The following is a 26874-nucleotide window of genomic DNA, read 5'->3' on the forward strand; positions in this document are numbered from 1 at the left end:
ATTGATTAAACCAAAAAAATGTACTTTAAAATCAGTCCTTGAAATTAAGGTTCAGGGCTTGAAAAGATATCACAAAAAAACACATGAATGGAAAAGATTAAATATATGTAAACGGGGGGGGGGGGGACAAAAACACAACAAACCGACAAATAACATTAAGAAGAGAAAGGACATCCCAGCAGCTGAGAATGTGTTAGCTACTGACACGGATACTTGCAGCAGGGTGGAGGGAGGAAGATGCAGGCGGGGGTTTTCCAGTAGGGGATGCTAACAGCCCGGCTCATTCTCATCCATGCTTATGCTGCTCTTGCGGCTGCTGTCCTTTGAGGCGTCCGGGGAGACGGACGAGAGCAAAGGGTCTCCCCCTCTCACCGGTGACAAGGTGTCCTCCATTAGGACGTCGTTGAGTTTGGAGGCGACCTTGCCGTGAGCGGCGTAGTGACCTGGGTTGCCCTGGCCCTCGGGGAAATTCGATTGGCCTTCGCTGAGCTCCAGGCCGGCGGGCTGAGCCGGGTCCGCGGGGCAGGCGGGGTGGTGCTGGTGCTGCGGGTGCAGGGGGTACAGGTCCCGGTGACAGTCGCCCAGAGCCGGCTCCTGCTTGATGGACCGGGCCGCAAGCTCGGCGGAGCACAGCGCTGAAGATGCAATGGCCAGGCCGTGAGCACGGGCCTGCATCTCCAACTCCTGCAGCACACAGACAGGGACACAGAGAACAATCAGCATTTTGATCAGATTAACTTGACAAAACTCCATTTACCCATTTACCTGTTTTTGACAAAGCTCCATCAGGATTATTAAAGTTGTGGATTTTTCAGTAGTTTTTATTTTTCAGTAGTTTCATTTAATTTCATTTCCATTACAGTTTAGTTTTGGTTAGTTTTCAGTGTGGGATTGGTAGTCTTAGTTTAGTTGTTTTTTTTTTATTTTCTAAACAAATGTTTGGTTTTAGTATTTTTGGTAGGGGTGCAACATGAAATGCCTGAGCTCTAATCGCTCCTCATCTTGGCTGGATGACATCTGGGGGGGACGGATCACCATCTTGCTACGCTGGCTCTCTGGCTATTGTCATGGATCACTATCTTGCTACGCTGGCACCAGGATGAAGAGCTTCACAGATCACAATCTTGCTTCACTATCTTGCTATACTGGCCCTATGGCTACTGTCATGGATCACTATCTTGCTACGCTGCAACAACATCAATTACGCATCAAAGCCGCAGAACAGGTATTTTGTATTGCAACAGGTATTGTTTCAGACAAACAATAAATCATAAATTCTTTATTAAAAAAAATATTTACATTAATTTTTCAATACATCCTGAACTAACTTAAAGTTGGGACCACTACAAAATTCACTCTCTTTTTTACCCTGCACATAAACAAAGACGAAAACTAAAAACATTAGTTTTGCAAATAGACACGATTTTCTTTTGTTAAGTTTTATTTTTTTCACAATCTTATTTTTATTTCGTAAAACTATTACGAAAATTAAGGTGTTCAAAAACATTGTCTTAACCTGTTTAAGACAATGTTTTTGAACACCTTAATTTTCGTAATAGTTTTAGTTAACAATAATAATAATTGAACTCCATATTCACAACTCTGCTTTCCAGTTCCTAGGCTTAATGACAGTTTCTTACCTGTATCCTCAACATCAAATGTCGATTGGCATGCTCGAGCTTCTTCTGGCGGTTCTCCAGCTCCTTGGCCCTCTGCTGTTCCCGCTGCAGCTTCCTGATGTAGTCCACTGACGCCTTGAGGATGGTGCCTTTGTTCCAGCGCATGTCCCTGAACGCCACACAGGAGCCGTTAGCCTCAGATCCTAAACTGCTGCTGTTACATCAGACAACTGTCTCAACTCAGCAAAAATATCAAGGGTTTACATTTCTTGACAGCAAACTGACTATTTATGCGCATTTATGGTAGTTATTAAATATGGCACATCTTGGAGTTGAATTAGGTAAATGCTTATAACTTACGGGTCATTTGACTTTGGAATTAAGGTTCCCAATTCCTTGATTCGATCATTGATGTTAAACCGTCTTCGTCTCTCAACTACAGAAGAAAAATAAGAGAAAACTAAGAAACAATTGTGCAAAAATCACAATCATGCATAGTCTACACTATGTGCAATGTTCAAAATCATTTATAACTAATGCAACTGCATGGAGTATCTTAAGTTCAGTATTTAGCTCTCCCTAGAGGAAATCTGTTTCAAATCAAGACAAATGTCTGTAAAACATAAACTACTAAATATTGAGGAAGTGAATACATTAAAACAAAAATGTAAACTGTAATATAAATAATAACTCTGACTTCACACAAATGCCTCATTTAATTTATGTATGACATATCTACAAGTATACCCAGAAGTTTGTTATTTATCATCTGAAATTTAAGGCGTTTCATTGCTTTATATCAATATTCACAAAGTTAAGTCACAAATTAATGTTTCATGTTTTAAAATGATATTTTCTTCACTGCAGCACAAAGCCTTTCCAAATCAAGTGAATGACAAGGTTAAATAGACGAGTAGAGCTGCATGAAAGTTATTTTCTCAATCATCCCAGGCTAGAAAAAAACACTAGAAATGAACTCAAAGCCATCTCAAGTTATTACCACATGGTCTGTGATTTATTTTGTTCAATGGGAAAATATTTAGTTGTCCTTACAACTAATGAAGTAGTTACAATGTAGAAGTTCAAACATAAATTAGCTGACTTAACTCCATTTGATAGTTTGTTTTGATTATATTTTACAGTGTAATACATGAGATGAAACTTTGGTATCTATAACGCCCAAATATGTTCAAACATACCCATTTCAGGAATTATAGTATCATATAAAAGTGCAATTAAAACTCACTCAAGTTGTGGTTATCCTTCTTCTGCCTTTCCTTTGCCATGGCTCTGACTTCAGACTCTGTAAAAAGACACTTTGAATTATCAATATGCAGCTTAACAATACAGTGTAAGTATAAACATGTGTAACAACTAATATTTTGAAGCTAAATAACCAGACATACCTACAGGAAACCCTTCAGGCCTTTGATAGTTGTCAAATTTGCCACAGGATCCAGACTTGTCCAGCATGTGCATGATGGCCGGGGATTGCGAAACTATGTGATAAATAATGTTTTCAATATAAAAATGTACAGAATAGATACAAATATATGAAAAAAATAATCATTTGTGTCATAAATTGCATGTCATGTTATGATCATCAAACTATTCAGTTAATCCTCTGTTGTTCTCATGCTGGCTGTGGCCAACTAGAGCGGTTTATACAGGATTACAAAAACTGGACTAATTATAAAATGCTACAGTCTAGGCTACACAAAGGCCTGGAGAGTAGAATTTTATAGCTAATGTTTGAACCTGGATGTTTTCCATGCAACATGGCAAACTGAATGGACATGGCATTTATTCTTCTCAGGTCACAGGTCAGTGAACTTTTGCCACATTATGTGTTGACAAGAGCAACCAGGTTTCCTTGAGAGTTTGTGTGTCTCTTGTTGTGGCAGATTACAGCTGGTGTGTGGTGGACGATGTGCTGTGCTGCTCACCAGAGAATTCCCTTTTGATGTTGGGTAGGTTGGCAGGACAGGAGTTGCTGATGGCCAGACCTTGTGGGGGTAAACCCTGATTACCATACATGTCCATGAGGTTCGCAGGAATCTGAGGGGACGCACCAAACACATTAACCAAGGACCGCACTACTTTACATGATGGCTTATCAGCATTACAGTAGATGCAGACCAGACGCAATATCAGGAGGCAAACAGTTCACCTCCATTTGCCTTCTCATGAGAAGCAAATAACCGTGTGTGCACGGCATGATGGGATAAAAAAGCTGCTGATTGTTGGTCGGTGTGTAATGTCACCTGAGGTAACCTAAAATCTGTTAACTTCCCATCCCATCACAGTCAAATAGCTGTAGCCACGTAGCGAGTTAACTCACTATTGTAAAGCATAATATTAAGATTACATTTTCCATAAGTATGCTTTTGGATTGTATTTCAGCAAAATGACATTAAGAAAATAATACAATACATAGTACAGGTCTCCACAAACAAACAATGTTAAACAAATAAAACACACCCAATGAAACGGCCACGAGCGACGACTTAAGCCAAGTCGTCACGCTTGGTCTGCATGTACAGTTAGTGCTGAGGATAAAGTGACATAAACACACACATACCGTACTGGCCATCTGAAGCCCTGGGTCCATCAGGCCAAGGATATCATCACTGTAACTTGACTCCAAACTAATAATGTCATCAATGACATCGTCCATCTAAAGCAAGACGACACAACAAAAAGGAAAATAACGTATGAATAACTACATCGTAGATCAGATGAGCAAAGATAACTGCCAGTATCGCTGTGAGAAAAGTCTATGTGATGAGGTCAAACACAAACAATCTCGAGCTACAGTACTACAGATGCCTGCTGGGTGAGCTACATTCTGGAGGAGAGGCCTCTCACCTCTTTCTCGCAGTTAGAGTTGAGGGTCAGTAAGGCCATAGGGCTGTTGGGGGCGCTGTTGCCCGGCCCGGGCGGCATGCCCCCGTGGTCAGAGGACTGGTTGGGGCAGGGCAAGCTCACCACCTGAGAGCCGAGCTTCCCCAGGTACCGCTTCACCTGCTGCTGCTGGGACTGCTGGATGTGGTACTTGGTCGGGTTCTCCAGGTGAGTCTGGACCTGTTGGACAGGAGTGGAGGGGAGAAGGAAGGGAGCAGGGTAGGAAGACAGACATGTGTAGGAGAAAAGGGACAAAAAACAGAAAGAATTGAAGATATGTATTAGTGGGAAGAACAACATCTGGGTTGAAAAAAGGTCGGTGGGTGCATTGGTGATTATGGGTGGCCTCCGATCCGAGGAACGTTGTTGACTTAAGCCAGAAATCTAAGTATATGTCATAAGAAGTCATAGGCAAACAAAATGTCATTGAGCTGAGGAAGTTAATAATTACACCTTAAACTGACCAATATGTCATGCTTATAGTCGCTGTTTGTTTATTTAGTTATTTGCTGTGCAGTAAAACAGCCATCCTGCTGCAGAATAGTCTTTTGTTCGAATGAAATGATAGCAAATAAAGTCTTTTGTGTTCTTAGTTACAGTATTGATTATAATACGAAAATAAACTGGACACAGTTCTCAAATCCAAAGATACATTATGTATCTTTCGTTTGAGATGTTAAGTATCGTTATCACAATATGAGTCTCACTACTAGTCCCAAACAATTCTATAAATATTTATCTCAAATTGACGCCAATGTCTGCTTTTCTATATTCAGAAAAATAAAAATGTAAAAAAAAAAGATCATACGCACATTTGTATCTCTTTTGAAAACGTTCCCGCATAGCATTAATGATGCACAAAAAATACTGCAGGCAGATTAACAACAGTGTTTGTCTGCCTGAAATACATTTTGTATGGAGTTTGGGCCTAATTTTGAAAATCTATATTTAAACGTTCCCATCTTTTGCCTGAGTTTTTGATGCCATGATCGACTGATGGACTGATTTTGCAGTTCGTAAAAAAAGACAATGCGTCACTGGATGGAAATACATAATACATATACATACATAAACATTACTGTAGTTAATAGTAGATTTTTAAGATGTTTTTTTCCAGTGATAAATTAGGTAGAATGCAAGTCTGGTACTATTTCATGTCATTATTCATGCAAACTCAATTGCTTTGAGTGTCTCCCCTGCAGGGAAAAAAAAAATACATAAAAGACACAGTAAGATTAATTTAAAACATACCTGATGAGGATAATATCCAAGCATCTCAAGCATATTTTCAACTTCTTTGGTCCAATTTAAGAACTGTTTGCTTTAACTTCTGACTTTGTTTAACAAGGCTATGAAGGACTGTAACCTGGGACAGTAGCTGGTTCTCTCTTGGTTTCACCAGAGGAATAAGCCTCATAGTATGAGGACAGAAACATCCAGTTAATCTTATAAATGGCAAGAAAAGTAATTAGATATGCATGTTAGGAAATCTCAGTAAAATACAATGAGCCTTTTCAAATTTGTGTTGTTTTATGTAAAATCTGAATTTATGCCTTTATGGCTCATCTCTTGACGTCAGGATGTGGCGCTAACAGTTAGTTTCTTTCTTTTGCAAGGCCACCTCATTTACTGAAACATGCCTTGGGCCTTTTAAGTTGCCCCATCCACTTCAACCCTCTGGCTGGTTGGTGTGTGTTCCCAACTTAACTCATCACAAAGTAAAGAGTCCATTACATCCTCATTTGTCTGCAGGGTGTTTTCCTGTGCCTCTAAATGAATTTTGTAATTGTTAAGGAAGTGCATACTTTGCCTCAAAACCAGCCAACATACACAATGAAGAATAAAAGCCTACGCTACTTCATTTTTTAAATTGATGCATTTGTTCTGCTAAAGCCCAAGGGATTTGTGTTCATTAACGGAGCTGCGGAGGTCACAGGCTCCAGACGAACTCTTAGTTCCCTCTGACATTTCCTCCGCCGCCGGCTCATTCTGTGAAAAATCCTTGAGCCTGCACACTCCATTCAAGAGTTGAAATACAGCTAAGTTGAAATACAGCTAATGAACTGATGTAAAAATCAACTGATAATGACGACAGATATTTCAGGACACATGGAGCCTAAGGAAATTTCACAGTTGGTTTGTGCTATTGCTAAGCATGAATATTCAATATCTGTGGAAATTGACTGCTAGCAAAGCATAGCGACACTCTAGAGAGTAGTCTGCCTTACCACAGGCCCACATGTTTGTAACCATGTAATATTCTGTAGATAAATGCCCACAAAGTTTGCTTTTCAAGCCACGCAGAGTTAAGTCTTGTAGTCAGATTTTTTGTATACCAACCGGATACAGTAGGCTATTTCAGTCTGCATTTTAGATTTGTTGAGTTAAACACGTAACACATGGCATATCAGATAATGCAGATATTTGCTGAGGCATTGGGTTGCACTCTCAAACAAGCCCACTTCAATGTGGATATGCACAAGAACTACATAAAACTACACTAAAATGTCTATCAACTAGTTGATCCAATCAATTAACACAACAGATAACAGCAGGGAACAACAGAGAGGGACATAAGCCTCATTTAGTATTCAAAGGTTATTTTTTATGTTATTTGTGTTTTCTTTCAGGGAGCAGACTATAAACTGGTGCACTTACCACTTATACCTGTCATCCCTACTAATATAATCTATTGATATGCCAGTCATTGAGGCAGTCAGTCTATCTGTCTGTCTGTCTGTCTGTCTGTCTTTTCCAAGCCTCTTTTCTCTCTGTTTTTAAATGCATACTGAAGCGAGGTACATTATCATGTTTATTTCTTTCTATTCACACAGATGCATGTGAATTGATTGAGTCTGTCCTGCAGGTCTGACTGAAATGATCTTGGGATGTAACTGGTCATTACAGGGTTGTAAAGCTGTCTCCACTGAGGGGGCCACATTTACATTGTCAGTGACCGATTAAGAATACAATACCACCCTCTGGGCAAGTGTAAAAAACAATGGGATTTAGCAGAGGTGGTCACTAATAGAATGCTTACTAGGTTTCTAGTTTCTTCTGATCATGGTATTTACATTTTTATGATACGATTATTGATAATAACAACATTTCCACTGTTAGCATGCATCCTTTCATATGAGATCATGAACAGTCAATCAGCTCTTCTGTGGATCCACAGTCATCACTGCTATTCAGGCTTTTTTTCTCACCCAGCATTCCCTTGCTCAATTAAAAACCTTGGCTAAAACTGATATGCTTAACACACTTGCAAACTACAGCAATGCTGATCCTGATAATAGGAATGATCCTATGTATAGGGTAGCAGTTTATAGAGAAACCTAATCCGGATATACTTGCGCCATAAATGAGCAACCCTATTACTTACAGTCTCGTATATTCATGGCATGTAAACAAACCAAGACTACTAGCTACTTATGTCATTTATCAACAAAATTCTGACTACACACAAAGATAGTATAGTATAGTAAGACTGTATATTAGTGTTTGATTTTAGACTAGTTTTTAGATTTCAAAATGAAAATGCCTTGAATAATGTTTTCATGTCAGATATTAAAATGCAAGGCTTGTTCTTCTGGAAATGTGTGCAAATCCAGACAAATCCAGCCATCAGTATTTCAGTGTTTGCTTTTATGTTGCTTCCAGTCTGTGAGAGGAGGGAATCTGCGTAACATGTAATGGTACCAAGTGCATAAATAATCCACTATAATGTGCGTACAAGCACTTAATAAATCCAACACATGTGCCGCCACATAGTATGTCTGTATGCAAGATGTCTATTGTACACATGCACACAGGCTCTCTCTCTCTCTCTCTCTCTCTCTTGAATATTCACACATATCCACAGAACTGTAGTTGTCCCTTTCCTGTCTAAAAATAGGAACAAAGATACAAAGGATTACTGTCCCCATTACAGCCCCATAAAACTGTCACACACACACACACACACACACACACACACACACACACACACACACACACACACACACACTGCATGTAATTATCTGTTCCCTGCCTAAAAATAGAAACAATAAAAACAAAAGGGTCATTAATGGCATTCTCCACACAAGACAAAGTAAAATGTGCTCTCTTAATACTAAGAAAGTGTTGAATATATATACTACTATATACTGTGCTAGTATGCTTACATGAACAGATGCAACAATTGAATTTCTGTCTTTCAAAGTCTTGAATCCTTGTTGTCCTCCTCTCACAGACTTATGTGCTTTCCAAACTCAATCTCAAAGATTATCCCATAATAATTTCCTGACCTGATGAAATTCTGTTACTTTTGTCTTTACAGTAATCAAGATTGGCGGTTCTCAAGCTTGCTTTTTCCCCTCAGGTCCCTGCTTAACTGTCATAGATAATTAGATGGATGTCCCTCCCCTGAGTTCATTGAAGCCTCCTGGGGGCCACAGACCTGAGGCTGGAACCCACTGGCCCAGTAAATAAGTTAGTAAATAAATACATAGCTTTGGTTATGACAAATCTCTCTGAGGGAAGAGACATATCTATTTTGAAGGCCTAGACATGGGACAACAAACAAATGCTCTTTATATGGTATATGTACAAAATAGATGCTTCTTCAATCTATGGACTTTTACTGGGTTTGTGTCAGAGCATATAAAGCAAGGTGACATGGTGTCACAAGGTGTGTAAAAGCATGGGTCTGGGATGTAGAAGAGTCTTAGATACACTGCAATACATCTCTAACACTCTAATTAATTTAGTCAGCGTATATAAAAGCTGTATTAAGGACGATGGGCTGCGATGAATTGCTGAGAGACTCTAGTGTCAACAGGACTTGAACTTTGCCTTTGATCAACTTCAGTTAATTTTCTCATTCCAAAATATACTGGTGGAAACATGAAATCAATTGTTGACTCACAGCATCTGCAAAAGCAGCAAACAAGAAAGTTTGTTGTTTATCGGCTCATTTTTAGCCGCCAACAGTCCGGAGGGCATTAGCAACATAACCCCCAAAAAGTGAAGACGGTTCTGAAAACAGCACAAAGCCCATTACTGTACTGGCTCATCAGCGAGAGGACGCAGGGTGAGAGCAGAGTGACAAACGGCGATCTGTATTTTTTTTTACTTGTGTGCTTTTGGGCATTCGATGATGCTCCTACCAGGATACATTAACAGGAATGTCCCATTCGCTATGCAGGCTTGAAGAATAGGGCACATTGTCTCACAGTTAAGCTGCTAACGTGGCCTCTGGAACTCGCAAACACAACTGTGATGCTAATGTGAACAACTACATCTCTCGCAATATGGATAGAGCAAGGCTTTGGCAAACTATGATCCCCTCTACCTCTGACAGACATGTACCTAGTGTGATGCTACTATGCAAAATCCTGTCAGATTTGAAATGAAATATTGTATGTGTCTTTAAAACATTTATGTTAAAATTAGCATAAATCCTCAGAAAATAGTTTTTGAAAGTGTGGTTGCAGCTTCATCCAATCAGTAAGCCTGATAATGCTGCTGTGATCGTGATATACAGCATTTCCCTAAGTGCAGCATAGTCTACTGTTCTTAAATATTCTTATTTTATTATAATGATTTATAATTAGCTTTCTAATTAATTATAATTGTAAGATATACAGTATATACGTACTTTTGCAATAGGCTCAATTATTTTTACGGTGAATGCTACCAGTTTCTAAAAAATGTTGTGTAATCTAGTATAAAGACTGCAAAATATGCATTTCTCTTCAATACACTGTTGCATTAATTGACAAAGCAATTTAGCCACCTGTGTGACCTCCATGTATACTTTCTGATGCACAGTGGTCACAAGCTACACTAATGGTGTAATCCAAAAGAAATGTACATTTTGTACAGAGCCTTGTCAAGTACTTTGTTCTTTTCATGGTACCATAAATCCTTTGAAAAAAAAAATCGAGAAATCATTTTTTTTTTAACCCTTTTAGGAAGTGATCCTACATAAATTTCAAAGCAGTGTTTTTTTTTCTTAAATATGCCATGGAATGAAAGCAGTGGGGGCTAATTACGAGCATTCTTCACTGAATTAGCGTTCGGTGTGTGGTAAGGCCGTGCTTGCCTTTGTCTTGATCCCCAAACTGATCCCTTACTTATTCCCCAGAAGGTCAGAGGTCACTTGGTTAATTAAGGGTCCAATCAGTCTTTAGATAAACTCATCTAAGCTTAATGTTTGCACTTTTGAGGTCCAGCAGCTCTGCCTGGTACCCCTGAGCTTTGTGTGGACTGTTAATCTATGCACAGACAGGGGAGCAGGTTAACCCTGCTCAACAGCGCCAGGCTGGAACGGCCTTTTCTTTTCGGGACTTCAGTCAATGAAGAATGTCTGTAAGCTCTCACCAAACCAGAGAAATTACACAAACTTGTCGTATTGTACAGGGGGTGAGAGTTTTGGGAGGGGGAGGGGGTGTCCTAAACCTCTCAAAGAGCAGCAGATTGAGAGTAAGTAATGTTTATGCTGCATGAGGAGGGCAATGGTTTCAATGAATATATTTGTCTTTCACTGCTGGCCCATGCCACACACGTCCAGGGTGATGAAAGAGTGGCTGAGCAAGCTAGCCATGAAATCTCTGGATATCCCCCGATGTGTTATGCCTGGTATTTGGTTAAATAAGAATTATCCACTCATTTATGATGCATTGATACTATGTACTAATACTACATGTGAGGATAAACAATTAATACTTTGATGTATAAACTATTCAAAGCCAGTCTTTTCCATCAAGGGGCCTAAAAGACTGCCCACAGTATACAGTCTGTACAGCCTGTACAGTAGGTATGTTTTCTTTGTAAATGCATAGTTTTGGGATAATAACAATCTCCAAGTTGACCTAAGCACATTTTTCTTTCACATATTTCACATATTCTTTCACATTGGATTTTTTGGCACCAAAGAATTTCCACTTTTTTGTAGATTTCCTGATTAAAGTCTTGAAAAGTCAAATGCTCAGATGTAAATATACTTTTGTACAAAGATTCCCTGAAGTGTCGCATTTTTTTGAAAAACCTATGATCGCACAGCCTTTCAGGAATCAATGTATTGAAAAAAACAAATGGAAATGACAAACCCAGTGACAAAACTAAAAGATTGTTTTAATGTCTCTCGCAGAAATGCAAAGTCTACAACACACGAAAATTTAGATAGATACGCAAACACCTCACAGGCATACATGAATTTGCATGGGTCGGTGTGACACACTTCAGACACACTTGCATCACCTTTAGTGATGCAAAAGCACGATTTTCTCAAGTAAAGCTTGAACGCAAATTTGAAATTGGAGCGGTTCACTAAAAAGTTTTGTGAGGAACAACAAAATATAATCCTAACATATTTTTATCATGAAAATGTTTCCAATCAAACAGGGGAGATCTTTAGACCCTTTTTCTACTTTATAAAGTTAAGTAAAAAAAATGAATCTATGTGACCAGAAAATAGCAACAATACCTAAACTTAATCACAGACACACATGCTCACTTACACACTTGTACACACTACAAGCGACAATATGTTTCTATATATATTTCCTTAAGGTTACATACTTTTCCAAAAAGACATGCAATAACAAATAGGGAAACTTACCAAACTGCCTTGTTTAAATGTGTTCTCATGAAGTTTAAAGTTGCGCTGTGGCAAACACAACAGTCTCTCTCTCTCTACTAGTACAGAAAATCTTAACGGTCTCTTGTCCCTCGGACTGCCAAGGAATCAAAGCTATGAAAAGATGTGAATGTAGCTGAGCAAATAGGATTAAAGATGGCTAAATCCAAATGGCTGGAAGCACAGCATGCATTAAAGAGGAATTCTCTCAGGAAAGATAATCCCCATATACGCGTTTTAACACACTTCACTCACTCCTGTGTTTTTTTACACCCTCTCATAGTAAAACCACAACTGCCTGACTGTGCACCAGAGCGGCAATCAATATGAATCTATAAACACAGAGTTGCCTGTAGCATTCGCACACATGCAACTCCTACTTCCAGAGGTGGCAACTTCATAATTCCTAAGTATAACAGCTTTAACAGGCAGCCGCCCACTCTCCTGCCCCGCCATCAGAAACAAGGAGCATGGATGCTTACCTTTAGCACCTCCACTGGCACCTGGGCAGCGGGGGGTAAACTGGGCGGGACGCTGACATTGATTGCGGGGGTCTGGGCCGTTGCGGTCTGGGGGAACTGGGAGGCCTGCTGTCTCTGCTGCTCCCGGCGCTCCTGCTCCTGGAGCTGCTCGCGCATCAGCTGTTGTCGCAGCAGGATGCGTGATGTCATGGCCGAGGAGCTCAGCGGCGGCTTGGAGGAGCCATGCTGGTCCGACGGGCTGCTGGGAGGAGAGACGGACGGCAGAGGGATGAGGAGCGACGCGGCGTCAGAGGTACACGGACAGAGGGAAGAGAGCAGGTGAGATGTAGAGAGGAAAAGAAAGTGACAACAGAGAAAGGTTAGAGAGAGAGAGAGAGAGAGAGAGGTTAGACGAGGAGGGAGAGGTCAAGCAAAAGAGACAAGAGAGGAGGAAGATTAGCAGGAGCGGAGAGTAGAAAAGGTAGCAAGACATGGAGGGCAGGAGAGATGGAATAAAAGGTTAACATGATGAAAGAGATTGTCAGAGGGGATGAGAGAGAGAGGGCAGGGAGATAGAAAGGAAAATCTCACTGACAATTATATTTCTTAAAAACAGATAAATATTAAAACAGCTTCAAGATCAAGGCAGCCTGTCTTAATGACATCAGTTCAATAGTTATTTCAAAAATATGAACCATCTGATCATGATGACCCAGGAGAAGCAGCTGCACTCACTGAGGCTTTGGGGATTAATGGCATGAAACACTGAACAATACGAAGAGAAAGAGGAACAATTTTCATAAAAGGTTGTTTCAGTTTTCCCAGTCTCTTAAATTTAGATGGCTACTCCCCAGACAGAGTCCTGCAGTCCTAAAATAGAGAGGCTCTGCTGAAGCAGAAGTTGTCGGGATGAAGCCTTCATCGAGTGAGTGATCCTTTTGATAAAACTCGGTAAAATGTCTAGCCAATCCAGCTGTGCAGTAATCGCACTAATTAGCCAGTGGAGTCAAACACAGCTTCGGTCTACAGCGTATTCACTGGGTGTTGAGACCTCCACATACCATAATTAGCCCCTTACTGCATATAATCTCATTGTCTAACACCACACCCACTAAACCCTGTACAAGAACAAAAAAGTGTTTTTATATAAAATGAAGACCACATTTCAGAGATAATAGCAAGGATTTTTTGGAGAATAAGCAACTTTATATTCATTTTCAGAAACTGTCTGATTCATTTCTGAAGACCAGGATTGTCTTCAGAAATGAATCAGACAATTTCTGAAAATGAATACCCTAAGGGTTATACCCTAACCCTAACCCTAACCCTAACCATGCTGAAACCAAAGTGGAATTATAAACCCAGAACAATCATTTCTGAGCTCTAGAAGTTGGCAGAAGTGCAGGTACAGTCTGTACTTATTCACTCTTTTCTGAAAACTGATTTGCTCGGGTGTCCGGAGAAAGTGAATCAACTCTTTTGGCTGGTAGACTTCATGACTGACTTACATAAGACCAAAAAACTTCTAATGGATTTAAAATCACCACAGCAGTTAGCTTCTCTCAAGCCATTATCAAGTTCCTTTATGTTTCTCCTTATAAGTAGCTTCGGGGTTAGTTTTTTTCTCTTTCATCCCACCAATTTCAAACAAAAGGAAGTACATCTAATGTTAAATGCTCCTTTTTTCCCTCTCTTTCAAAATTGTATTTATTAAAATTGTTTTATTCAATTGATGTTGTTATTTTGTTTATTATTTTCATTTGTTTTCCTTTCATTTCTAAAGATTCCAATTACCAAAAAAGTGATATTTGAACTATTTTATTTAGGACTACAGCTGAAATTACCACAAACCAAAATGTTATTATTTTTCGAAGTAGATAATGATGGCATTTGTCAGTTGGGGTGGGATTAAATCACAATTATTCTGGGTATTCTTTATGGGTAACATTTTACCATACTACTTATCATACTACTACCATACTAATCTTTGCAGTGTCTACCTAAACTTAATCATTTTAAGAATGACGATGCTGTAAAAATGTTTTCCAAATCAACCATTTTCAAATGTATTCTGGAAAAATATACCACTCAACTGACACTATATGACATAGTAAGAGTATTCAGACAGCCTTGTGTATACATTGTATGCATGCAGTACATTACTATACTGTACCAAACACACAATTATTGAACATTTCCACTTCCACCAGGGGGAAACTCTTTCACTATTTACTGTTTACAGCAATAAGGGAACGAAGTAACTAAGTCTTTTGATGCTACTCTAACAAACACACTCACATACATTATAGATAGACTAGTAGCAACTGCTGACTTCTCTGCCCAGCCTTGACCTATCCTGTGTTTGTACCACATGATGCTCCAAACAATTCCTCATGGGGGTGGAGCAACAGCAGCAGGTAGATAAAAGTCTCTCTCTCTCTTTCACTCTATCTCTTCCACACACACACACACACACACACACACAAACTCCCGTCCTCTCTTTCTTCCACTCTCTATGCCGATCAATTAGGTATTTTAAATGTTCAATGTTGACCCTGAGTGAAAGAGTCAAGCCAGAAAAAAAATCTTGATATTCTTTTTGTTTAATTTTTTTTCAGTTACAGTAATTGTTGGCTAGTTTGATCACACAAGATCATACAACTTAAACATGAAATTCACTGACAAATCTCAACAAGCTTTACAGCTAAATGAGGAGGTGGAGCTATAGGTACCAAACCTTTTTTAATATAGGGCACAAATGATGCCAGTCCATAAATTATTCCAACAGACAGGATGACATTTTTACCTGTACTGTACTTATATTGTGATTGCTTCCATCAACATCTTCCATCATCAGTGATTTGATCAACTATTCAACTTGAGTGCATGAACTCAGAGTCCCTCTATATTTTTACCTCTCAACAGCTTTGTGTCTGTTGGCCCAAAGTTGAAACACAAGGCTCTTGCAGACAACAACATTAGAACTTTTTCACAGCCTTCCAGGCAATTTGAGCAAGAAAACAGTTTCCATCACCATAAATACAACAACAACCTGGAGGGAGGATACACCAGATTCTGAGAAGAAAACAGAAAACAGACACATGCACTCCTGCAGCTCAGCACAGCCAGTCTAGAGCTCCACTGGGAACAGCAGAGGATAAACTGTGCTGCTCAAAGACACTCAAAGACACAGTGACTGAAGGATTTGAACCAGCACCTTCCCAGTAACCCAGTAACCCAGTAACAAGCGGTCTTCTTTAACAATCAGCGCCATTCCAAACATGGTGGCAAATATTAGAGAATGACATTTAAAATGTATGGAACCCTGGTATCACCATGTTGGGACTCTAATACCCCTTATATTCCTGATCATTCAGGTAAATATATGTGTGTGCATGTGTGTGTGTGTGTGTGTTTGTGTGTACCTGCATGACCAGAAGCTCTCCTATGAAGCAAAGCTCAAGTGCTCTCCCTCCATTTCTCCCTTCTGACTGTAAGGTGGCTTTTTGCCAAACAGACCACTGAAACACATAAAAAGCTCTTTTGTCCTGCTTAACTTTCCACTGTTTGTGTGTGTGTGTATCAGGAAAAAAACAAAACAATGGCTGTACAGTCTCGGAGCCACCCCCCCCCACCCCCTTCCGCCCCCCACCCGGCTCATGATTCTTCTGATTCTGCACACTACGCCACTCCTTCATGCTCCAGCATTAGTCTTGCAATCTCAGCTATCTCCAAGACGCAGACTTTAATGAGTGACGGGCGGCAGCATCAATCAAACATGAAAAGGAAGTGGCTCTGAATCCGTACAGAATTGAGAGAAACTGATTGAAGCTACAGAGATCTTCTGCCCAGAGCCAAAACACTGAGCAAAGGGGAATAATCCTTGTTTCGTCATATAAGTGGAACAGAGACAACTGTCTGCACCATGAGAGAAATGTTTCATTAGCTACTTAGGTGGTAGAAGGAAAGAAGCCACCTCCTTATTAACATACTGTAACTTAATGACCCTTTTCTGACCAAAGAATAGCTCGGCCTAATGGACAATAATGGTATAACAACAACCCCATCTAAAAACAAATGCCATTACATTACAACCATAAGTATAAGAAAACATTTTATTGTGACTTTACATTAACTTCCCATCTATTTCAAATAACCTGTTTCAAACTGTTTTGTTAGTAACTATTGAATCAAAAAGTGTTATGTCTTCTGTCAAAGTGGCTGTGTTTACTCGTACAATATTCTCATGTCAAGACAGTGCTCACTATATATATGAATTATTATTGTCAACTGCAATTAATAAGGACAGTATATCCATCCAAATTCCAAATGGTTATTAGCCAGTGAAAACCTAAACCACTCAGCAACAAAACACAACCTATGATAATATAACTGCACAAGGAGAAAGCTATTAATAGCTTTGCATGTATAGCCTATACTTTCAACACAGCTCTGCACACACTGCCCTTCATTTGTGCATCCAGTATATTGTTGTACACACTCACACACACTCGAGACTCACACTTGCCAAAGTCATGCCTTAATGCATGTCCACAATGCCACAGATGCGGAGGTGCCATACTCACAGACAGTAAAATGAGCAGGGTGTGTACACTTGCACTCCTACGGCCTCCATGTTTGTTTGTTTTTTTCCTGAAGGTGCACCTCCCGCCCTTGGAGAGCAGTGAAAGTCATGCTGGTAGCGCAGCGCTGAAAGTGTGTCACGAGGGGGAGGCTCCGGGGCCCGGCCAGGAATCTCCAATCGCCACACAGAGTCGCAGACAAGAGGACCGGCCCCGTCCCAGCAACCTCAGGCCAAGAGCAGAGGGGATGGAAACACACACTCCATCCACAGTGCTTTAAAAGTACAGATAGTGTCTCACTAAGAGACACATATGCGCACACAGAGTAATACTAAGTCATACAGTACCCAGTATAAGTATACATGCACTTGAGAGCAAAGCAGAACACAAACACACTGTATATGCACTGTTACGGATTCAAGGATATATACTGCAGACGGGATGAATTCATGAATGTAAGAAAAAAATCACATCTTTCAAGAAACCCCTGAAATCCTATTAAAATATAAGCAATGACATACAGCAAGTATAGAAAATGAATGTCATTGACGTCCTTAGGCTTTTTCCCACCAGAGGGTGCACTTTAATCTCTTCGCTTACTGTACTCTTTCTGACCTATATCCTACTGGAACTGCAGGTTGAGAGGAAAAAGCAGCAGTGCACAATGACATATCAATATCATACAACTATACTGGGAGTACAGGGCATGCACAGTGAGGAAGGACAACCACAGGTGAGAAACTACACTGTAAGAAATAATGTATCCTGAGAACCAGCTGCTAGTGATGATGATACTGTCGCCTTCTGCTTCGTTCTGGCAGACTGCAGGTGCCTTGTTCACAGAGTTGATCGGGACGTCCTGGCAGGCTACACAGCCTCTCTGCTGGAATACATCTCTGTGATAATCACCCTACATGACAGTACATTGATCTACTCAGACTCCCTGCTGATCACAACACCACTGCTTGTTGCAGCTGGCACCCGATTATTAGCAAGCACATCGCTGCTAATGGGAAGTTTCTGTGTGCAAGTGTTTAGTCTAGACCAGTAATTCTCAACCAATGAGCTCAGCAGCAAATATAAAGAAATATAAAAGAAAATCAATGCCAAATTCAATTAACCTTATTAAACCCAATGAAACCAGCCTAAAACATTTTCCACAAACAGCTTTTCCTTATTTCGGGTTACAACATTCTTTTGATTGTGTAACTTCCTCAAACAAGAACCTATGAAAAGAAATGCTCTTTCGGAAAAAAGTAAGGAAAAAATGTCAAATTGATAGAGATTGCTGCAGGTGTAAGACATCTTTCCAAGCAACTTAACACTGTGTATGCATATCTGTTAAGTAGGGCTGCAACTAACGATTATTTTCATTGTCGATTAATCTGTCGATTATTTTCTCGATTAATCGATTAGTTGTTTGATCTATAAAATGGCAGAAAATGGTGAAAAATGTTGATCAGTTTTTCCCAAAGCCCAAGATGACGTCCTCAAATGTCTTGTTTTGTCCACAACCCAAAGATATTCAGTTTACTGTCATAGAGGAGTAAAGAAACCAGAAAATATTGACATTTAAGAAGCTGGAATCAGATAATTTTGACTTATTTTTCTTAAAACATTACTCAAACCGATTAATCGATTATCAAAATAGTTGGCGATTAATTTAATAGTTGACAACTAATCGATTAATCGATTAATCGTTGCAGCTCTACTGTTAAGATACTGCGAGGGAGATGCATGGCTTCTAATGCCACAGGAAAACAAAGTGGGGTACTCCATGCAGAGAGATAATCAGGTTCTTTGCTGTGGTATTTTCAGGAAGCCAAAACTTGGTTGGGATAATTTGAACTTGCCGGGTCTTATTTCTGTAATTAGGTTTTGTGCCCTTCATAAGTCTCTTCACTTGTTTACAGTAGGACGGCCTGCTCCTGCTCACTCTCTTCCCCCTGTGCTTTGACTAGGATGAGAGTACAGAGCATCCAAGGACAGACAGCAGGCCAGACTCAGATCCTAGTTCCCGCAGAATGACTCCATAAGGTTTTCATGTTCAAGTATCCAAATGAAAAAGATTGGTCTGAATGTTGCAGGGACACAGCCAAACAATTCAGCTTTTCTCATGGTTCTTAAGACAGATTTGTTTAATGATCCCTGAAACCGTAAAGCTGACTAGACATCTGTGGCCACCAACACATTCTGACATTGTACGGGAATATTGGTAATGATTCATGGTCTGTGTTGATAAATAGATAGCTGAAGAATATGACTCAATCTTCATTTTTTACACAGAATAACCATGAACTTGAACTAATGATTTTGCCAGGTGCTGAGATTTATGGCTTTCAAAAACTCACCTTTCCAGCAATACATCCCCACACATTGGAATTTGACACACACACACATTCAATTTTCATTTTTCAACTGCTCAACAGGAGGAGGATGAGTAAGAAGCGACTGTCATTGTAAGATATTTCAGCTCGCAAGACTAAAAAACTTTGTTTTCAAGCTACAAAGGCAAATGGCAAAGCAGTATTATTATTACAGTATTTTGCATGGTGATATATCACCTCTTCAATAGATATTTCTGTTGGATCTCTCCTCTAATTATATAGCTTACATGTCTCTATTGTGGCAATGTGACTTATTGTTTGTGTCAATTACAGGCCACTGTAAAGATTTGTGTAGGAAGAGATAAGTTCAGTGTAGATAAGACCAATGTTGTTGCAATTCCTACTGATCGCCAATAGAGGTCAATAAATATTATAGATTACTTACAGAGTAACTAAACACCAAACCCAAATCTGTGTAAAGCCTAACATCTAATGGTAAAAAGCATGAGACTGAAAGTGCCATCTGCCATTGGCTAATCTTTGGTGCCAAGTGATGTCACCCCCTGTTGTACTCTATATAGGCTAAGGTGACATCACCTTTTGGTGTTTATACTCTTTAATGCCCCTTTAACAACATCAAAACTCCAGAGTCTACGGTTGTTCCAAGGTAGAGATGCATTGCATGCTTGAATTTTAAAAGCCACAGAGAGGTACAGATGTGGCGGAGTGATGATGACTGCACAGTTACTAGGTGTGGCAGCCTCTTACTCCAGCCACACCTGTCTGTGTCGCTCAGCCTGTGTCCTCTTGGCTCCCTCTGGGATCAGGGTGAAACACCCCGGCCTCTCTGGCATCTCGTCCTGGGACACCCCAAGGGAACAAGCTGCTCCCAAGACTAAGCATTCATGGCCCTCAGCCTCTGACTCAGCTCTCTGTCAGAGGCTGTTTGCTCTCCCTTCTTTTGACATCTCGAGCACTTATCCTGAAATGTAAATACATACTGTGCAAAATGTGTTAACTCTGTGTGTCCATTTATGTTAATTGACATTCTTAAATGTGCAAAAGAGTCTGTTGCACATGAAGAATCTGTCATAAACCTACAACACCATATTCTATAAGCAAATAATTATTTTCATAATCGATTAATCTATAGATTATTTTTTTAATAATCAAAAACTAATGACAAATGCGCATCACAAGTTACCAGAGCTCAAAGTGATGTCTATTAATTTTATAATGATATGAAACGGAGAAAAGCAAGCAAATCTGTAACCAGCAAATGTTTGGTATTTTGACTTGACTAAAATGATTAACGATTGTCAAAATTATACTTCTTCTTTCTGTCAATAGACTAATTGATTAATTCATGGTTTCAGCATTAGATTCTATTCTATTCTATTCCCAGTTATCATAAACAAAGGAAGTTTTACATTTGACAGAATCTGCTAAATATTGATGCTCTGAACGTAGTAGGCCACAACAGTAAACATGTCATTAATATTGCAATGTAAATAGTTTGTCAACAGTTGTCACACACGTTAGAAAACATAACTTAAGCTGCTAAGACACTCAGTATGATCTCACTGTTGCAGACTGTATCTCAATCGGTTTGCTTGCCAAATATCACTGCAATTTAAAAATGATCCCCAACTCCCAGCTTCAGAGATAACACATCCACTGCTAAATTTACACAGCTGATTCACACTGCATAGAAGACTAGTTTCACCGCCGGTCTCACATCTATATTAGGCTCAAAAAGTCTGGCACACCGTCTGTTGCAGTTTGAGCGCTCTGTCAAGATGATTTGGAGAAAGCAAGAAAACAAATGTATCTATAAAAGCTAAGATGGCATATTCTCATGCAGAGGATTTCAAATATAGAAACACTGAGGGCGGCCACGACAAGACATCAGACAAGCCAATAATCAATCAAACTAATTATATCCATTTTGGACAAAAATGTCTCATAACACAGTCATCGTGACTATTATTACGCTGGGTCATCCTCATGTGATGGGAAACTGAAGAGGAAGTAGAATACCTTCAATCGAAACAACTTTTCAGACAAGTTCACATAAACCAGTGGAAATGACATTACATCAGATTGTCTGTGATTCACCATCTAGTTCTGATAGCTCAGTGATACTGGGAATGCTACTCCTGCAATCGTGGCCATGACACAAAACTGCTGGGAGCACAAAAATACGATTCAGCTTGTGTATGTGTAACAATGTAATGACATTTCACTAATGAAGAAATTAGTTTAAAAATCCAGAATTAGGTTAAAGGCTAGGGCAGCACAAGATGACCGTTTCTCCCTTAGTGTTCTGGCTGAGTTTAGAGAAAAGGGGATAAACTACAGAGCGCTAAGGGCAACAAAATGCCAAGTGAGGAAAAAATAGCTTGAACCTACCAAAGGTCTGCAATAAGACCTCTGTCTGAACACAGAGGCACACTGTCCTGTCTCTCTCTCTCTCTCTCTGTTTCTCCCTGTCTCTCTCTCTCTCCTTGACAATGAGGTCATATGTTACTACCTCCTCCAAACAAAATAATGGAGAGAAGTGTAGACACAGAACACAGATAATCAGACAGCGTCCTTTAAATAGATGTGTCATCATCACCTTCATCTTCTTCATCACCACAGATGTTCAGTGCTAAGTCTCACTACATACAGAGCGTTCCGGTTGTCTCACAACTCTCACCCTTAATTAAGATCGCCTAAAGAAGGGAGTCACATTCTATTGTCACAAGCTGAGAATAAAATTGAGCATATTCTAGTATTTCATTGCACTTTAGAAACAAAAAGAAGTTGTAACTTATATATTTGTAACTTATTGTGCAACTTAACTCGCAAAGCAGCACGGCAAATAAAGGTCCTGTGATGTTTGTAACTTGTAAGATGGAAGGATGTTCCTGTTATTTTGGAGAGCAGTGCATGAGCTCATACTTGGTTCCTCAAAAATACCAAAACTCCCTAAACAAGTAATTAGTAATTTGATTGCACTAATGGCATTTGAATATGACATTATGCAACCATATATTCACAAGAGGAACAGACATAACATCAGAAAGTACAACCACTCAGTAGCAGCCGACTCCCAGCAAAAGGGTGAAAGGTCAAATCAGACTATGGACCTGACTCAGCTCAATGGCGATTGTTTGGAGAGGCCTCAACATGCCACGGCTGGAAATAGCTTTTAATAAGTCAGTAGTAAACTACAGTTGAATGTGGGTTTGTGGTTTTGCTGATGTTCTGAGAAGCCACAGGAGCTCTTAATTTGCTCTATGTGTGAAAAATCTGTTTCACCAGGCTGTGGAGAGCATTTTCTCCAAAGATTACATGCAGAACCTAGCTTCAGTTTGGCAACTGTAAAAGCTGCCTGGGCTGAAGCTGGATTTAAAACCAGCTTCTGTCTGTTTACACTACCCAAATAACAACTGGACTACACCTCTCTTCAAGTCCTGAACTGAAAAAACATTCCACCCCAGTGAATAGGACCAGTGAATTTGTATTGTATGGTTTTTTAGAATGCATTTCAGAAATCCTACATTATGAGGAACATCTATTATCATTTTCACTATAAATGAATATTGAGTAGCCTATTTGAGTAAAACTTAATTGAGTAGAAGACAGAACATTATTTGACACACCAAACCACTGTCATTGATTTTACTGTTGCTCTTACAGACTGCCCAGTAGTGACACTTTGGCACAATTATTTTTCCATGCACACTGACTTGCATATAAACCTAGTCTAAATATTTCTTTGGAGACAGACTGCAGAATGCAAATAAAAGCCAACTTTGTGATAAGTCCTTAAGTAATAGTCAACAAGCAACACAAGCTAAGTAGGCTACAGCAGCACCTCATCAAACTCTTGACCTCTCTGTTTGGTTAAAACACCTCAATAAACCACATTTCCTCCACAGGCTAATATTTGAAGTTGATGTTGACAAGACAACACCCAAGTGTTGCATAACTTCAGGCCAACAGAATAACCATAAGGAATGAGAGACAAGCTGGATCCTTCTCCAGAGCTCAGCCGGACCAGCTCCAGTAACATCACCTTAGACGCGTTGTATTAAAGGATTATGGACAATATTCAAAAAGTCCGCAGCGTAATTAACACCTAAATACCAAAACCGCTTTGCCATGGGAAATAACTGTCCACAGGCAAAGAACTGACCTGTTTTTCAAGGGCTGACTCTTCAATTCGTAGTACGTTTTAGGTTCCTCTTGAAAATCCTCTCCAACCTCGAAGTCGGGAACTATTCCCGATTCGGCTTGCATGCTTGCAGATGTTAACTTTTGGAAAGGTTAAACTAAAAAAAATAGACAAACGATATTTGCGCCGCCGTAGTTTGCTCTAACACGCTCAGTACCAGCCGCTGTAAACGCAAGCCGCCTGTCTCCAGACCCACAGCTCTGTAGTTCTCCACAGCAGCAAGGACAGCACGGCTAACGGGCTGCACGCGACAGAGAACTACAACTCCCATGATGCCACTCAACTGTCAATGTCAGCACGCTTTTCATTGGCTACAATACCCGATGGGATTTTGCCCAGCCTTGCTCGCTTTACTTACTTTATACAAGTTTCATTCAGTATCGCTTCCTTTTAGATTAAAGTGATTAATTCGGGTGGAAAATAAGCAGCTAGCGTTGCAAATTACCCTAAGGATGTGTATACAAACAGTGATTCAGTGGTAAAGAAAAACAAAACAAACCCTAACTTTATGGGTTATTATGGGCTATATAAAGATACAGTATCTTCATAGCCTGAGACTGAATTTTAAAGGTAAGAAAAAGAAAAAGAAGAAAAAAAAAGCTGAGGTCTAAAAATGTGAGTAAACTGATTTTAGGTGAGTTTATCCTCCATTACATCCTTGTGCAGTTCCACCAACAACGAATAGACTATTACATCCAACCTCAAGTGACTCAGATAAAAGCTGTTATCAGTTTTGGGAAAGCACAAGAGAAAATAAGTCACAGTAAGACAAGATGCCATGAAGGTCAATAGTTGGACCCTCTGAATAATACAGTAGGATGACCTTGAGTGGAAGAACCGCTACACGATACGCCTGACCAGCTGCTGACCATGTAGGCTACAACCTGTTAACTTTAAACACACACATGAATTTCCATCAGGAGACTGCATCTCTGTGTGCAGGATAAACAAGAAGATTTTGTTCAGTTGTTTACTGGCCTCCTAAATGTGAAAATGAATTGTATTTTTACACGCTGTGACGTTCCTTCTACCTTCTACTGAATGATCCAAAAAACGGTCCTCCATCCAAAACAGCAAAATACAATCCATCACCAAATCATACTTGCACAGCACACATTGCATTGTTAATGATTTCTTAAACAGTTTGAATACATTCCTGTCGTCCCCTCACCATCTCAGCAGTTCAATCTGCAATTTGTGAAGTCATGCAGTTATTGCAACCTAATTATAACGAACCTGGAGACATTTGTTTCGACCCTCATTCCCCTGCTTCCAGTACCAGCAGTTTTAGCTGACTTGCTTGTCGCCTCCTCAGCTCACACTATTCTCTGACTCTGCTCTCTTCAATGGACCCTTAACCGTCACTAGGGGGCAGTATATGGCTAGGAAAACGATCTGTTGTGAGTAGGCTACATGGAAGGCACTTGCTTTGACAGAATGGAAATGCAAGTTCAATATTTGCATTTGCCTCATCCTGCTGAACTGGTTCAATTCTGCATTGTACCATGCAAACATAATGCAAACGCACATTTACTGGAAAGCACAGCCTTAAAAAGTAACCTAATAATTCAGCATAGTCTTTTTTATATATATAACCCTAATTAAAACCAAAAAACGGTATAACAGAATTAGGAAGAGAAACAGAATCAGAATGACTTTATTTGCCAGATCACCAATATTTATACAAGGCTTTGCCTTGGTGACATTGGTGCAGAGATATATGAAAAGCAAATTTAGTTACATAAGAACAGAATGGAACACATGGTACAGGGAAAACAGGGCTTCACATCCAGTGCAAGGGGGCAGTGGAAGACACAATAGACTACATATTACTCTACATATATACACCCAGCATTCTGTCATTGGGCGGTGTACCATGAGATGATTAATCACATGAAAGAAATCCTGAGCATTACAGCACATGGACATAATAACCAAGTGTCATAGTGTGGAAAGTCTTGTGCAGATGTAATGAGAAGTAATGAGTAGTGCAAGATTGTGCAAACATTGCTGGCTAATAATAAAAATGATGAACTAAAAAGTAAGAATAGTAGCATCCGCTCCATCTAGGGAGGTAAAGGGGTGGTGGAGGGTCTTGGTCTTTTATCTTGGTCTTCACACTGGCATCATACAGCTCCTTTATGGAGGGCAGCTGACAGCCAATCATCATCATTCACTCAGGACAGTTTGCCATAGAGCAGTTCCAGTACGATGGAGCCAAAAGTGAAAAAACAAGATCCTGGAATAGAAGCCAAGGGGGTCCAGGTTTTCTGGGACACAACTGATGGGTCACATTGACGGCATCATCCACTGAGCAGTTTGTCCTGTAAACTGCAAGCGGTCAAGGAGAAGGCCTCTGACACACTTGAGCTGGGACAGTGCCAGGCAGACAAAAGGCTTTATTATGTCTGAGGTCAGTGCCACTGGCCTGTAATCATGATGAATTCATAGTCGTAATAGCATATTCCTTGTATGAATGATGCCCTATGCTGTACTTAAATTGACTAGCCTACTGTGAGGAGTTGCAATCTTGCTTCTTGAATATGTTTTTCTTGGGGCACAGTGGTATGTATGCGGGTAGAATAGAATTTCAACATCCCAAATCACATATTCAAAATTCTCTGTGTAACCTAAACTGATGTCATATCCTTGTGTATTGTTAAAGAGGAAACTAGTGTTAAACCAGAAAGTTAGCACAGCTCAATATTAGTATACTATTAAACACAATAACCCTCTTCTAAAGCATTTTTTGTCAATGGAGCAGCTCCAAGTGGAGCTTGATGACATCACACATTAGACTTTTGGACTTTCAGTCAGTTTTACACCACTCTGATGGGCACCAGTGCCCAAAATAAGTGTCTCAGTATTGTTTCTATTATCACATTTGAACATCTTGTCATCAGGAAAAGCTAGAATAGATTTTTGATCCTGTGTCACACTGTTTCCTATTGTCAGTCTACATTGCCCAAAAATTGTCTAGTGCATTGCCGCTCTTATTTCTCCCTTGAAGAGAGATTTGTCCATGTACACAAAAATGTCCAAGGTCATAGGAATAACATTCTTTTTCCATAACAGGCTCAAATGTGTTTTAGAGTGGGTTTAGAGTTTTCACTTTTAATATTACATTTCTG

The 26874-nt window shown here is 39.8% G+C and overlaps 1 protein-coding gene across 4 annotated transcripts; it reads right to left on the bottom strand.

Annotated features, from left to right (window-relative positions):
* Positions 1 to 267: 267 nt before the first annotated feature.
* Positions 268 to 23808, bottom strand: LOC139650638 (microphthalmia-associated transcription factor-like). Of its 4 annotated transcripts, none has more exons than XM_071527364.1 (9): positions 23705 to 23808; positions 12630 to 12870; positions 4488 to 4703; positions 4195 to 4296; positions 3566 to 3677; positions 2866 to 2922; positions 1980 to 2055; positions 1641 to 1788; positions 268 to 684 (listed from the first exon to the last, which is right to left on the bottom strand). In XM_071527364.1, the coding sequence occupies exons 1-9, from the start codon at positions 23806 to 23808 to the stop codon at positions 268 to 270; spliced, it is 1473 nt and encodes a 490-aa protein (XP_071383465.1). The 4 variants fall into 4 exon arrangements, with proteins under 4 accessions (XP_071383465.1, XP_071383468.1, XP_071383466.1 ...); XM_071527367.1 differs by lacking the exons at positions 12630 to 12870; positions 23705 to 23808 and adding exons at positions 3026 to 3118; positions 5775 to 5807; XM_071527365.1 differs by lacking the exon at positions 23705 to 23808 and having other exon boundaries at positions 4195 to 4298; positions 4481 to 4703; positions 12630 to 12818.
* Between the last annotated feature and the right edge of the window lie 3066 nt (positions 23809 to 26874).

This window comes from Centroberyx affinis, unplaced genomic scaffold, assembly GCF_046629955.1.
Source record: "Centroberyx affinis isolate AG114_WGS23_722 - 3 ecotype Tasmania unplaced genomic scaffold, CSIRO-AGI_Caff_v1 ptg001521l_1, whole genome shotgun sequence".
NCBI classification, from domain to species: Eukaryota; Metazoa; Chordata; class Actinopteri; order Beryciformes; family Berycidae; genus Centroberyx; species Centroberyx affinis.